Source organism: Mytilus edulis, chromosome 2 (assembly GCF_963676685.1).
Source record: "Mytilus edulis chromosome 2, xbMytEdul2.2, whole genome shotgun sequence".
NCBI classification, from domain to species: Eukaryota; Metazoa; Mollusca; class Bivalvia; order Mytilida; family Mytilidae; genus Mytilus; species Mytilus edulis.
Window position 1 is genome coordinate 79,316,699 of NC_092345.1, and position 15,846 is coordinate 79,332,544.

At 31.2% G+C, this 15,846-nt stretch overlaps 1 protein-coding gene across 7 annotated transcripts in view; it reads left to right on the forward strand.

The window, feature by feature from the left end:
- Window positions 1–891: 891 nt before the first annotated feature.
- LOC139513067 (serine-rich adhesin for platelets-like) overlaps window positions 892–15,846 on the forward strand; it is a 36,930-nt gene continuing 21,975 nt past the window's right edge. Inside the window, exons 1-9 of one of the 7 annotated variants that reach the window (XM_071301188.1) lie at window positions 892–1,098; window positions 6,385–6,451; window positions 6,802–7,695; window positions 10,073–10,141; window positions 10,443–10,493; window positions 12,128–12,262; window positions 12,731–12,829; window positions 13,649–13,678; window positions 15,233–15,286. In XM_071301188.1, coding sequence (XP_071157289.1) covers window positions 1,075–1,098; window positions 6,385–6,451; window positions 6,802–7,695; window positions 10,073–10,141; window positions 10,443–10,493; window positions 12,128–12,262; window positions 12,731–12,829; window positions 13,649–13,678; window positions 15,233–15,286 — 1,423 coding nt within the window. In that variant the 5' untranslated portion in view covers window positions 892–1,074. The remainder of the gene's footprint in view (window positions 1,099–6,384; window positions 6,452–6,801; window positions 7,696–10,072; window positions 10,142–10,442; window positions 10,494–12,127; window positions 12,263–12,730; window positions 12,830–13,648; window positions 13,679–15,232; window positions 15,287–15,846) is intronic. The other 6 variants (XM_071301187.1, XM_071301189.1, XM_071301192.1 and 3 more) reach the window with 6 other exon arrangements.

Consider the following 15,846-nt stretch of genomic DNA (forward strand, 5'->3'; position numbering starts at 1 on the left):
GTACCTCACTTGAGATTAACTCACACGAATGTACATTTAACATGTATTGATTGATAAATTGGTGCTTAACTCATACGAATGTATCATTTAACATGTATTGATTGATAAATTGATGCTAGCTAACATTCTGTTAATTTTTGCGAAAATAAAGTAGCAAGTATAAAACTATATGAGTTCAAAAAAGGTATGAGTCTACTGGGATAAAAGTTTGTAAATAGACTGAGGTTGTCTTTTTAGACTTTAAATGATTTTACCACATCACATACCCCGCATATAGTTATTGCAAGGTTGTTATTAACTTGCAGAGCATCAAATTATACACACAACAGCCACACTGACCTCCCTCTGTAGCAAAAGCTCAAGTGCCTGACGGAAGGTTCCAGCGATTACAATACCTTTACGCGAAGCAATGAATGTGTGTTTAATTTGATAGATGCTTTAGTGCTTTTTTGTAAAATTGTTTGTTTTAAAATTGTAACACATTGATGACTGCTGTACCAATATCTTGACTATTTTATTTATTATTTTTTGTTATGTTCACGCATCGTTGTAAATACAACGGAATTTGATGAGACTGTCGTACAAGTAAGAGGTTTAGCGCTATAAAACCAGGTTCAATCCACTATTTCTACATTTGAAAATGCCTGTACCAAGTCAGGAGTATGATAGTTGTTGTCCATTCGTTTGATGTGTTTTGTCATTTGATTTTGCCATGTGATTAGGGACTTTCCGATTGAATTTTCCTCGGAGTTCAGTATTTTTGTGATTTTACTTTGTACCAGTAAACCACTGTGATAATGTGAAAAGTGTGTGGAGGTCACTTGTTTGTTGTTTATTTGTATTTCAGGAAACAATCCACAAAAATGCTCCGGAAGTGTTGAGTAACAGCATTTTTCCCTTTATGGACTGTCGCATTTTATTATACGACGAAATTTGGTAACAACACCTTAATGACGAGAGAACAAAATGGTTTGATTACTTTACTTGGCAGATGAGTGATTGATTGGTACATGTAGAAAAAAAAACAATACCTCGTGCCTTGTCTTCTCATGGTGATTATAAGGTTTACACAATATGGAAGTTATCACTCACAAGAAGGTAAATGTATTATAATTGAGTTGTATTGGAAGTATTATAAAAACACTTTTATAAATTATTCTTTTATGGGTATATTTTTGAAATTTTGGAACCAAGAAATTCTGAATGTAATTATTTTCATGTAATTCAAGTATTTTATAAATAATTCAAAGCAAAACCTTTTAATTTCCCTCACCTTAAATACTCGATAAGTTTTTTATTTCTTTTTTGTGATGTTGATAAAACATTGCTTGCATATTCTGAAACTGTCAAGTTAATTTTTCAAAAACATGGTTCGAATAATTTCAATTATACTTTATTTACATTGTTATACTTTTTTGGGGGGATTTTGTCCAAACTACAGATTGTCGATATTACTTCTCTTTTTCCATAATATAATGATTAATATAACCTCTTGTCCAAGGCTGAAAGGCCAGTACTACTTATGTTTGGAAACTCTTGTAATTATTATCAAATTTCGTTCCAATGTGTTTCCTCTTTCGAAATTTCGATATCTACTAGACTTATTCGCTATCCACCACCCAACCCCAGCCCTTTGAGTTTCTTATTTTCTTTCAGAAAGTTTTACTTTAAGAGCAAGGCATTCGTTGAAGAAAACAACTTTTTGTCAATATCACAAAGTTTTTCATTTGTCTGTTTGCCAATGTCTTATTTGCTTACAATTTCTTCAAATTTGAATGTAGATTGTTCCAATTAACGCTTGAATGATTTCAATTGAACGCAAACAAGATTGGTTTTTTCTTAGGGAGATCTGGTTCTTTATTTTGATGTATATGATTGGGGTGCGTCACTTAAATAATGTCATTCGGTCATAAGGGTATTTCTACGTACATGTTTTTTCATAGATTGCTTTTGATTAGTTGTATATATTAATTTAACTGCCCATTCGTTTGAGCTTTTGATTTTGTCATTTGGTGAGTGACTTTCCGTTTTGATTTTCCTCGGAGGTCAGTATTTTTGTGGTTTTACTTTTGGTTTAGCTGGACATTTCGTTTTATATTATATTTGAATATTCCTTATTTATTGTAATAGTAAAATCACAGATCAATTCCTAATAAATCTTATGAATGAAGTCAATAAGGGTTCAAAGGTTTCTGTTCGGAATTTTAAAGTTAAGATTGTTAACATGTTCTCTGATCAATGATTTATTTGTTATTAAAATAATGTATCGAAAGTGTTTTCCTTTTACAGTTACCTTAAAACATTCTCGAAAATCTCTTTTTCGTTCTTTTTCTTCAAATATCTCAACATTCAATGATACTATTTATTGTGTTGTTATTATTATTATTAATTTGAGAGAAAGGGGTTAAAGCTAAGCACATAAAGGAAATCCCACAACTTGTTACATATAATAATAACAAATGGTCGTACAAACAAATTACATGTGTTTTCTTGTAATATCGTAAGTAGCATGATTGTAATACCGCAAGTCAATTTAGTTTACATACTCCCATAATCATGTATTAGATACAACACAAAGTTAACAAATACACACACGAAGTCTATATTTCTTCTTTCATACTCATTTATCAATCTTTTGAAAATTACTTTTTATTTCTTGTTCACAAAACCAGTTTTTAAGAACTCTAATAAAGAATCTGGTATTGTTATCAATTTCAAATAAGATTAAGTAACAAATAACGTGTGGTGAATATTTATCTAATTTATACTGTTGTCATTTGATTTGAATGTAACAATATATGTTACATTTTGATACTTTTGTTAAAGCGGGTAAAATTACCCTTTTTAATTGTGCACTTTGTTGCAATTCAAAATGCGGTGGACCAGGGATTACTCTAACAATTTAGGCAGTGTTTAGTATTATAGCACCATTACTCTAACAATTTAGGCAGTGTTTAGTATTATAGCACCATTACTCTAACAATTTAGGCAGTGTTTAGTATTATAGCACCATTACTCTAACAATTTAGGCAGTGTTTAGTATTATAGCACCAGTAAACTAAAGAGTGCTTATAGACACAATAAAAGAACGGTAAATTTTGTATTATGATGGCGTTTTATCACAAAACATATGAAGTTAACTTAGTAAAGTATTTTCTCGAAAAGGATTTTTTTGTTTAAATCGATGTCCACTATATTTTTTATATAAAGTTTTTATTGTTTCTTAGAAACACAGACGTTTTTTGTTCATATCGTTCATATCAATAGCCACTCTAATTTTAAGTTTTTGTTTGTTTCTTAAAAACTCATTAGTGTTTTTTGCTATTAAATTTGGGACCTTCATGCATTTAATAGTGTCATATAAAATTTAGAAAAATGTATTGTAACTAATACGCGTATTAAGAGATACCTCATTTTCTTACATAATTTTGCTGTGATTTCGTAACTCTAAGGTCATGACATGCTGTACATACTTGTATCAATATAAACGGTGTATGCTCTTTAACCTCTTGACTTCTTATTCTAAGCTACAAAATATGACACTGTGTGGACACTTTATGGCCTTGTTATGTTATAATGATTGCGCTAATGTGTTAACATTAGAATCAATCGCTTAACATAAATAGGCAATACACATGTATACAGTACCTGGAGAACATTGACGGAAATAAAGGTATATATATATATAATAACACATATAACTGGCCCTAAATTATAATTTTGCTAAACTCATTAATATAGACCTGAAACGTATAGTATTATTACTTCTTATTTAACAAAAATACAAACAGTTTGAATGCAACGATAAGGGCGCATAACATTTTGCGCGCATTTGGGAATACATTTTTTATGATGTCTGAAACAATTTGAATGTACCGACATTAGGACTACAAAAAAAAAGATACATGTATAATGTAGTTGATATAATACATAAGACCATAATTATAAATTGTCATCCTACATGTACCTTTTAACAGATTATTATTTGATGTAAGCGGTTTATGATGAATGTGTTAAACGATTATTTTACTTATAAACTTATTAATCACTTGTGTCGTGATCCATAAACCTCTTTATCACATTTTTTCTGTATTTGTCAAAATCAAACAAAATAAAATAGCTTTGTACGAGGTGGTTAAGTTCCTTGCGTTGAGACATGAGGTCTACCACGGGAAATATGTAATATTTAACAAAAACAAATTGATTTCTTCTGTCTTTTAATATTTTTCTGCTAGAATACAGAGGTGAATGAGATTTATTTTCTTTCTAGTTTATATGGACTTTCAAATATAAAAAGAGCGACATAAAATACGCAACGGAGACAACAGACTTAAAGAAAAAAAACCATACCTACTTCAAACGAAATCCAATAACTAAATAAAAAGTAAGAAAATTTGGAAATTTTATAAAATTATATAAATATAATTTGGTTATCAGTTCTGAAATGTGTATCACGACATTTTACAGCGATCAATGTGCATCACGACATTTTACATCGATAGAACCCCAAAAATGCGTATAAGTTTAATTGTCCATAGAGTGAAACAAATTACAATAGATATAAAAATACAAAAAGTCCCCTTAAAATTTGATTGAACTCCATTATTATGATCATGTTTACGTTAAATGTGTACACATATCCAATGACCACAGGGGAAACACCAAACAAATCATTACAATCAAGACATGTTTATTGAATTATCTTTTTTATTAGAAAACAATATGTTCATTTTATTGATGACATACAAAGGCTTTTACATTTCGCCCAAAATATGTACACAGTACTAGTATTTCTCGGTTTGATTGTAATGAAACTATTATCACGCAGGTTTAAACGGACATTTAAATTCATGTTCACCGATTTGACTCGAGATTCTCATATTTATAGCATAACAAAACGGAAACTAAACGCCATCTAACAAATAAACCATCGACATGACCTCTGAAGAATGCCGATGGTCTTTGACCCGATATCAATATACATAAATAAACAGACCAGCACTTGCAATCTGGGTCTGTTCAGTGGTTGTCGTATTTTTATGTGGTTCATCAGTGTTTCTAGTTTCTCGTTTTTATAAAGGTTAGACCGTTGTTTTTTCCCGTTTGCATGGTTTTTCACTAGTAAGTTTTGTGGCCCTTTATAGCTTACTGTTTGGTGTGAGCTAAGTCTCTGTGTTGAAGGCCGTACCTTGACAAATTATGTTTTACTTTTATAAATTGTTATTTTGATGGAGAGTTGTCTCATTGGCACTCATATCATATCTTACTATATCTGTTTGCTTTCATAATAATAATAAAAATAATAATTGTTTTTATCTGTATAATTTTTTGTTGGTCTTAGTGGGAAACGAAATGGTACTTTCCGGTGGTTTCTTTGATTCACTTTTCAATATTGTATAATTGAACATGCTTAGCACACGCATAACCAATCATTAGCTAGGGTTTATTTAAGATCCCATGAATACGGATTCAAATGAGATTAAATTGTTGACGTATATATAATACATAAGCGATATTTTTAAGCTTATTTGACAAAATTGAACCAAATTGACTGCTTATTGTGGAGAATAATTTTGAAATTTCATTTATATATATGTTTAAATCAAACAAATCGTTTCGAATGAATGCCCCTTTAAATATACAAGTAGGACAACTGTTTATTTGAACACCATTTAAAGTACATGTATAGATAATTGTCATGTAACCAACAACATAAGATGTCTTTTTAAATGTCATCTTTTTACAAAAACAATATAAAGGGCCTTCAAACAATTTGTCTTATGACATGCATAAATGTTTTCTAATTTTTTGAAAAATTGTCAAGAATATTATCTTCGATTTTTTCTGTTAGATTTTTTTCTGTCTCTTGCTTATTTTTTTGTAACTTTTATAGATTCTGGGCAATTTTAAAGAGCTTGCCATGTGTAATGTACAGACTTGAAGTCAGTGTGCTGTCCTTTGATTACTTCATCCTCTAGATTTCCCTAAATTGCTTTGTCCTCTAGTTGTCCATTGAATACTCTTTTGTTCTCTAGGTGTTCTTTCGATGCTTATTCCTTTAGATGTTCTTGCAATGCTTTGTCCTTTAGATGTCCTTTAATTACGTTGTCCTCTAGATACTTTGACCTATAGATGTTCTTTCAATATGCTTTGTACCTTAGATGTCATTTGAATACTTTGTCCTTAATTGAATACTTCCTTTAATTGCTTTGTCCTCTAAATGTTCTTTGATTGTTTGTTACCCTATGTGTTCTTCATCCTATAGATGTCATTTGATAACTTTGTCCCCTAGTTGCCTTCCATAACTCTTGAAGTTAAGTTGCTGACACGCCGACGTATACCTCATTTCATCTTTTAATCTTGATCCACTATTATTTTTTTTAGATCATGAAAGAATGGACATCATTAATTTATCTTTTCTGTATATGTGGATTGATATCATCAATTAACGGTAATACATACTTTTATTTTTCAATAAGCACAGAGAATATTCATCTGTATAACCATTATTTTGATAAAAAAAAAAGTTTCTATAGACTAATACCGTTTGTATATTTTTTCATTACAACAAATAGTTCAACAAATAGTAACTATTTGCAAAATTATATCAGTTCATTAAAACAAACATTTTAAAACATATTATGCAAATTCTATTTTCAACTTTTTTGTTAGTTTTTGTTAATTTTAATTTTTATTGTTTTTGGTTTTTCAATATTGTCCAAAGATTGAAATAAAAGTCCTGTCGATTTAACATCAGACTAGATTGCGTAGATCTAATATTTTTCAATTGTATATATACAGGGCAACAGTTCCCAGTTTTTGGTCAAGGCCAACAGGTACAAGGTCAAGGAAATCCAGCACAATTTCAGCAATTTCTACAAACAAGACAGGCAGCTCCTGGGGTTGGTGAAGGAACAGCAGCTGGTGGAACAGCTACTGGACTTACAAATTCCGTAAGGACAGTAACTGTTCCAATATTACCAGCTCCTCCTGGAACTGACCTGACACAAGGAGCGACCTTCACTCAGTTCCAGAGAGGAGCTACACAGACTGCTAGTTCCGATGGACCTATTCCACGATTCACCCAGGGTAGTGCTTTTCTTGGAAGACCATTTACCCAATTTGGTCCTAACATGAGGCCTTTTGCACAAGGACAGCAAATGAACGCTGCTTCAATGGCTGCTGCCCAACAGAGACAAGCACAAATGCAACAGAATGCACAGTTACAGGCGAGACAGCAAGCTGGCATGGCAGCACAGCAAGCTGGTATGGCAGCATCCAGAACACAATTTCCTGGTCTAGGTTTAGGTGAGAACGGTCAAATGCTTGTACTGACAAATCAAGCTGTAAATAATATAAGGGCTGGAAGAAATAATATTGGGAGAACAAATAATTTAAATGGTGTAAGGTCAACTAGACCTGCCTCTTCCCTGCTTAGTGTTTTTGCTTTGCAACCAGGGGTATTAAACGGAGCTGGAGTTCAAGGTAGATCGGTTCAAAGGAATGGTCAACAAGGTGAAAGAGCTGGTGTCCAGCAACAAACGAGGACTGTAGTTCAAAGAACAAATGGTGCTGGTAGAGGGTCCAGTATTGCTGTTCAAAGAACCAATGGTATGCCTCGTGGAACAAATGGGGTAAATCGACGTCAAGCAGTCACAGTTAGGAGAACAAGACTTGGACAAAATTCACAACAAGGTAGGTCTTAAAATCATTCACATTAAAACAAAACAAAAATTGATAGCGAATATTATGGTTAATCGAGTTTTCTAAATAATTCTTCAATGAAAAAGTTACGTAAATCAATATGCGCACGAAGAGTTAATTTTTGTAAATCGGAAAATGTAGTGTTGAAAGGAGGATCAAGATATAAAGGTGGCATTTGTCCAATTCTTTTCTCCAATCTTATTTTACTTCTTACACTACTTTAAGTGTTTAACATTTTCGTTTATTACTTCATTTTTTGGGGGATCACTTATTTCTACAAACAAGCCTTTAGAAAAACATGTGATTTTTTAATTTATTTTTGGTATATATTTTAGAGTTTGTGGCAGTGTACTAGACACATAACCCTGTTACGATGTTTGTTTGATATTGATCATAAAAAATATGACACTTTTTGCAATGTATACTTTCCTATTTCAGGCAAACTTGTTTCGTCCGTTGGTAAAGCTGATGCTTTGCGAAATCTTTCTTTCCCTCTTAGCTATGTGAATAGGTGCTGTCATTGCTTATTTCCTTTCCAAATACTATATGCTTTGCTCCTCTTGTTCGAAATATAATTAATTCACTACTTTGACTTGTTTCGAAGTTTTGAAGTCATGTCTTTGCTACTAAAAGAATATATTTTCCAATCTATTTTGTACGATCCAACTAAACTGATGAATTATCGCAATAAATAAATTCATCACCATTATATGAGTCAACACTTATCAAATGAACTGTTTATTACAGAAATATTACTTCAATATTCAAATGGGAGCTAGATAATTTTTGTGACTAATCTCTTTGAACTGACACGCTAGCCCGATATTTGCTTCGTGTGGGTAATAAAACAATGAGCCAGGTACCAGGTTGAAAGGGGAAAACATTATTTTTCCAATTAGTTCTTTTAAAATTCAGTTTATCAGAACCGAAGGTTAGATTTTTGATTCCCTATATCGACTGCCAAATTTTAATTACTTTCTCATACGTGTACCCCGTTTGTGGTTTCTTTTCTATTCACTTTCTTATTATCTTAAATGTAACATGAAACATTTACTCAAATAATCAACCACTACATACATTCATATTTGGACACCCCCCCCCCCTCCCCCCTAAATTTTTTTTAACGATCAATGCATTTAAATGGGGATATGGTTGGACACCCTCTTGTTATCCAGGGCTGTGAACCCCTTTTTAAACACGACTGGATCCGACTCTGATGTACTACAAACTAAATTTACTTCTCGCTACAATATAACATTTAAAAGATGTAATATTAGTTTGGGGACTTCATTCGTGGGCACTGGACTCGTATCCTTTAAGTGGGATCCTATTCCTATTAATGTGATGTTATCTTCTGTTGGCACTTCAGTTGGAAATTTTTTTATTATTAAACCAGTTTAGTTGGATGATACAATCTGACTTCAGAGTGTGTGTTTATTAATAGCGGGATGCTTATATCTATATCTTTATATATATTATTGGGTGATATATTTTACTCTTAACTATGTAATGTGATTGTTTTATTCATATTTCTACGTCTGCTCCCAAGGGTTACGGTATACTGCTGCCCATTGACTTTTTTGTTTACGTACGATACAGTGGGTTCTTTACACTACCGACAAGAAGCAAACACTACTCGTTTGTTTTTGAAATAGGGCGTTTCCGCATTTCGTGGATTAATTTTAATTCATTTGACCAATTATAATAATAAATATTGTTACGAGGAAAAGATATTATAAAATATTTTTAATTAAGTTATTGTTGTTCTAGAGTAACCAAACAAATTTCGTGAAAATCATTCTGTTGAAATAACGTGAATTTTCGGCTCATTTTAAAGTTTACCGTTTTGTCTGTTTTAGTTTTCGTCAGAATTGTGCGAAAAACAAACTTCTCTTATATTGTTAGTCTTTATCTTAAAATTGCTACCAATCCGTGTGATCTTTTAATATGACAGGATCAAAAAGAAACATACCCCATACCTCGTGATGGGGCACAACGTACAAATGTATCGCTTCCTTTGGAGCAGTTATTTCTTTAAAATATTTTAGCCAGAAGGTACATTTATTTAGTTGTCGAAAGGCAAATCTGTTGCAGCGAAATTGATGCCGTTTATATTCTAATAGAGAATTAGTATCTGAAATATAAAGTCTCTCTTGTTTCTTGGTGTGAAAAATATATATTTTAATGGATTCTTGTTTTTTCTATTTCTTTTTCTCTTATCATTTATTTCTTAATTACGAGCTATAAAAAAACTTTGATAATAAATAACTATAAAGAAATTTTACACAATAGAACGATTCGAATTATTCAATAAAGTTTGTTTATATTAAATAAACAATGCATATCTATAAAAGATTTATTTGCGCAGCTATGCAAAGAAGAATGGCACAGCAGCAATTTATGGCGCAACAACAAAACGGAAATGCCTTTATGACAGGTATATTTGCAATATAAATGATTTAGAAATGTCTTTAATTTGCATGTGTTCCCGGGTAGGATCACACTTAAAACTGATTTTTAATGCCAATGTATGTTAAATTATTGAAGCAAGATAACTTGCTTGCTTTTAATTACGAAATTGTTTTCTGAATATAAAATATTCAACTATTACGACTTCCAATATTCCCTCGTTCATATGTGTATGTTTCTAAGGAAACTATACACGAAAAACAAAGCATTGAGAACTGCTTTGCTTATTAATGCTATGAGAACTTTAAGTTACCGAACTATATTTTAAGGTTTGGCTCAAAGACAGCAGGCCGCTGGACAGAACCAACAGGGGCAACAAGGTATTTCTTTTACTTTGTTAATGAAAGTAACATGTATTTTACGAAGGAAACATCTTTTGATGCTCAACGGTAGTGCAGATATTTTGTTACCTAATAGAACATTAAATTATGTGCCTTTAGATTACTCGGCAGTTGACGTTTTGAAATAATGATACCGAAATGAATGGCAAATAAGACATGCATTTAACTTCTGATATTTTGAAGATAAAGATCCGAAATGAATGTTTCTAGTTGAATTTTATCGTTATGATAATCGAGAAGTATTTACAGAAAGTCATGAGCAAAACTTCGCATCAAACAGAATTATATGACTAAAATAGGAGAGTCAAAAACGTATATTGTAAACTTTCACCGTACCGTGAGATGTAGTGTATAAATAATAGTATTATTTGCATTATCATATTGCAAATTTGTAAGACGAAATGAATTGTTTTTAAGACCTCCTTAGAATAAGTACAGCAGGAACTCTTCCCTCGTTTGCCCTTATAGACCCACAATCAGGGAGACAACTCTCTGGGATATTCCCAAGTGGAAGTTCACCTATACAAGGTAAAAGTAGTAAGATGTATACCGTATTGTTCCCCGGAGGAAGGTCACATATTCAATGTAACTACAGTAGTAAGATATATAGTTCATTGTTCCCAGATGGAATTAACACATTCACGTTAATAGTTAGATTAATACTGCAATATTCCAACGTGTAAGTTCACCCTTGGCAATGTTAATAGTCGGATGGTTACCGTAACATTCCTTAGTAGAAGTTCGTCTTTGCAAATTAAAAAGTCACATTAGAACAACATTTTCCAATGATAAACCTTGTGGTTATTTTTTTGGTTCCTTAACATTTGCTGTACATTGGAATTTTATATTTAGTATACTAAACAAAGGTTGACTTCAAAGACAAAAAATTGTAAATTTTTTATGATCAACAGTAAAATAACTTTCATATTCGATATGGCTATTGCAAACGTCTGGTGATTCTAATGTTCAAAGCAGACAACTCTAGTGCTTCTCTTTTTTAGAATGTAACTATGTTTGTGTATAGTTAAGGAATCAATTGCAATACGAGTATTTAATGTGAATGCTTCCGAATCAAACTAATAATACAAAATTTTGATAGATTACGATCTACTTTAAAGTACTCTAAAGCTCAAATTTAAATCATAAAAAATGTTTTGTTTGAAGTGTTTACGGTGGTTTAAACATGTCTTTGAAAGGTTTTGTGCATGACACATTGTTTAAACATATTGCTACAATTTGATGAAAAAGTTATGTGTCAGATCAGAACTTATCCTGATTGGAAAAAAAGAGATAAACCAATTATACTCTTAACATTTAAAGCATTCAATTTAAATCTTATGTCCAAGGCCTTCAAGAAAAGAAGATGGACATATTTATAAGGTGCAATGTATATGACATAACTTAATTGAAAATGAATAAAATCACATAAACACAACGAATCAAGATTAATAAAAGACTATTTACCCTACAATCTGATAATTATAAATCGGTGTGCAGTTTTACACACAGTTGTTTAGCATGTGCTAACGTATTTTGTTTACATAAGATGTTTTTTTTTTACCGTCAGTCCAATGAACAATAGCTTGCATTTTCCCTATCATTTATTTTTTTAGGAGCAGGAACTCTTTGGAGACCAGATGTAAGAATGCCAGGTATGATGACTCCACCAGGAGGCGCTTTTCCTCCACGAAGATTTCCAGGAATGTTTCCACCTGGATTTGTTAACCGAAATATTGCAAGACAAAATGGTAAGACAACGATTAGTATATCATATCACTACATAAATTCAAAATATACTCCAGCAATGTCATGCTGAATATTTAAGATCTGAAACGATACATATTCTATTGACGAGTTGAAAAAGAATGGAACACTATATAGCTGTGTTTATTTACAAGTAGTATAGCTTACAGTAAGTTAAATGCTTTTTAAATGAAAGCACTTATGTTGATTCATTTGTACAATATTCTTCTTTCGGCATGCAGTCGTCGTTTACAAACAAACATAGCTGGTGTATACCAGTATCTGTTTACGTCATACTCAAGACAGGATCCAAAATATGTTGGTTTTTTTTTTAAATTTCAATATCATTAAATATTAAATACTCAAATATCTATGTTAACTTTGAATAGTATTGCAGCGCATCTCAGATTTTCTATTCTGTTATTGAGGCACCGTAGCTGATTTACATCATGGTATATTTATGTTGATTTCAGGAGCAGCCACTGGTATAACAGGTGCATCAAACGCGTTAAATGCTCCAAGAGCACAACAGACACAAAACAGACTAACTCCTCCTATTATGAACCCAAGAGGTCAGTTTATGTTTTATTGAAGTATTCGTTTAAAAAATGATTTTTTTATTTCTTATCTCTCTTTTTTATATTTTAATAATATTTTTTAACTAGTTACGGTGTTATTTCATATGAATGTTCTCCCCTGGAAAGTAGAAAAATAGATGTTTGATTATAAATACAATAAACAGGAGATACCCAAGGCCTTGTCCATAAAATAATTGCCCACAAATTGAGGACGTGCTCACATGTTAATATAGGTTCTAGATTTGATCTTCGTTATAACTTCATCTCGATACACGAAAACAAAACATAGAGGCTTTTAAATTGGTTTGGAAGACATATGACCTTGAAAGTTTCAACCGGAATTGACCTAAAGTAAGCCGGAACAAATTTTTAGTAAACATTGAATGTGAAAGTCTCAAGAATAGTACAGTCATGAATGATTGTCATTTGACATTTTTCAAAGTATCGACTTCTTTTTCTTCAGTCTGTAAGTATATAATGTACCATCAAAGCAGGCAGATGATTATTTCGTTTGTTTCAAGCACACAGATAGACAACCCATAGTTTTAAATCAGTGTAAACTAAGCTTTTCTTTAAAACCATAAATGACATTTTTTAACTGAAGTTGAGATACATCTACTGAAATATGTGCATTTGGGGTGGAAAAACCATCAATTGTTCTCTGTGCAATTTGTTTTTGATTTCTTTTTTTTCCTTAAAATTTTAACGCTTAACAGTTTTGAAGTATTATATGACGAACGTAAGTGGTTTATTTATATTTCAATTCTGTAGTTTGTGTTTTAACAATTTATGGTTCTATCTATTTATTTGAAGATCCACGTCTTGGATTGATGCCAGTTCAAGGTATGTTATATTGTGTTTCTTCATTTCAATAATAGATAATACCTATTTTTAGATTTGCATGTTACTTATATGTATTCATCAATTTCACTGTTTTGTGTTCCTAATATCAAAAGAAGAGATGTTGGGTAATCGTCATTAAAACTACATGTATTTTAATTTTCAGCGTAAGAATTTCAACAATGAGCAAAACCTATATTGTATATCAAGTGTTCTCCGACAGGAAAAAATGTAATACATTAAAAAAAAACTAACGTCCTAATTTCATACTAAAACACTTTACGAGGTAAAAACCTATGATAACCACTGAATAACAGGCTTTTGACTTAAATCTGGTACAAAAAGAATGAATAGGCTGAATACCATAATTGTGAGCGCTTTATTTCTTCCCAATTTGGAACAGTGTTGCTTAATATGTTTCTTCGCCAATAACAAGCTTATTTAGAGCTACTGTTGTTTACTTAAAAGAAATTTGATGCAGGAATGCAGATAACTAATGTGAATTTTCATTTAAAGAACAAATTTATAAGAATATATAAATATTACAAGTGTAGATTACTTTTGCTTGATTTTTGTAATGGTTTTAAATTGGCATTTTAAGGGGACGTAACTCTGAAATAGTGCATTTTCTGAAGGAATCTAGTACATGGAATGTTCCTATTTTGTATTTTAGCCGAGAAAAACGTACGGTGACCCTACCTTTTCTATTCTCAAAGCATTTTCAAATAGCTATCTTCTCTTATTGAATTTTACAATTCTATAATTTAGTTTAGATTCTAACCCCATAATGATAATTTTTACTGTGTAATCCATACAAAATGTGTCATTTTGTCACAACCTGGAGCTTGAGAAAATGCGTTGTGATCTATCATTTTTATTATATTTTTGAACATTAGGAATACTACGCTATGGCAAAGTATGAAGTTTTTCATATACACCTTGTTTTCATCTGGAGAAAACAGTTCTACACAAATTGGTATTTAAATTTCCCAATTTCTTCCTTCAAAAGTAAAATACAGTAAAACGTATTGAAAGGAAAAAATATCACCACATTTGTAGTATCTAAAAGGAATACTGTTAATTGTTTGCTTCCTTGTATCCCTTTGCTTAAGTTCAAAGCAATCCTTTAAAAACAGTTATGTTTCTACAATATACAATAATTACACGCCCAGAATAATTGTATATACTCGATCAAGCTGATGAAATATGTGTAATTTCTTAATATTTATGATTTTAACGGAGTTGAACTTTATTTACATGTATTTATATATATCGAAAATTCAATGAGAGATATTCAAAATGCAAATGTTATATGAAAAAAATTGAGATATGTTATAACTGCTGACAAATCGGTTCAGTAAAATGCTTTGAAGATGTCACAAACATGGTTAAATTTCCATTTAAAAATATGACAATTATCTATAGCCCTATCACTTTATCTTCTCGCAATAATCATTAGTAAAATTAGGTGTGTTGTTAGTACTTTTTCTATATTCTGGCAATAAAATATATATCTAAAATTATCAAATCTTGTATTCATTCCTTTTGTTAATATAGCTAACTTACAGATGTTTGGTAGTAGACAAAGACCTTTCCCAACACCGAATGTCGGTAAGTTAATATGTTTAAAATACCAAGCTCTATTTTGAAATGCTTGATATTTATGAGGTTTTTTTTTTGTAGAATTCAGTCGTTTGAAATGATAAAAATTGTAAAATAAATATACGAGAAATTCAGATTAAATTTTGAATTAATAGCTGCACTTTCTTTTAATAGACTATTTTTAAAACATAATTTATTGAAAACAAATTTGATTATTGATAACTGTAGAAATGAAGATGATTTTATGAAAACTAAGTTAATGAGACATGAACTAACGAAATATACTTGAAGTTTATGGCAGTGATTTGTTTACTAACGACATATACTTGAAGTTTATAGTAGTGATTTGTTTACTGACGACATACACTTGAAGTTTATAGCAGTGATTTGTTTACTAACGACATACACTTGAAGTTTATAGTAGTGATTTGTTGACTGACGACATATACTTGAAGTTTATAGTAGTGGTTTGTTGACTGACGACATACACTTGAAGTTTATAGCAGTGATTTGTTGACTAACGACATACACTTGAAGTTTATAGTAGTGGTTTGTTGACTGACGACATA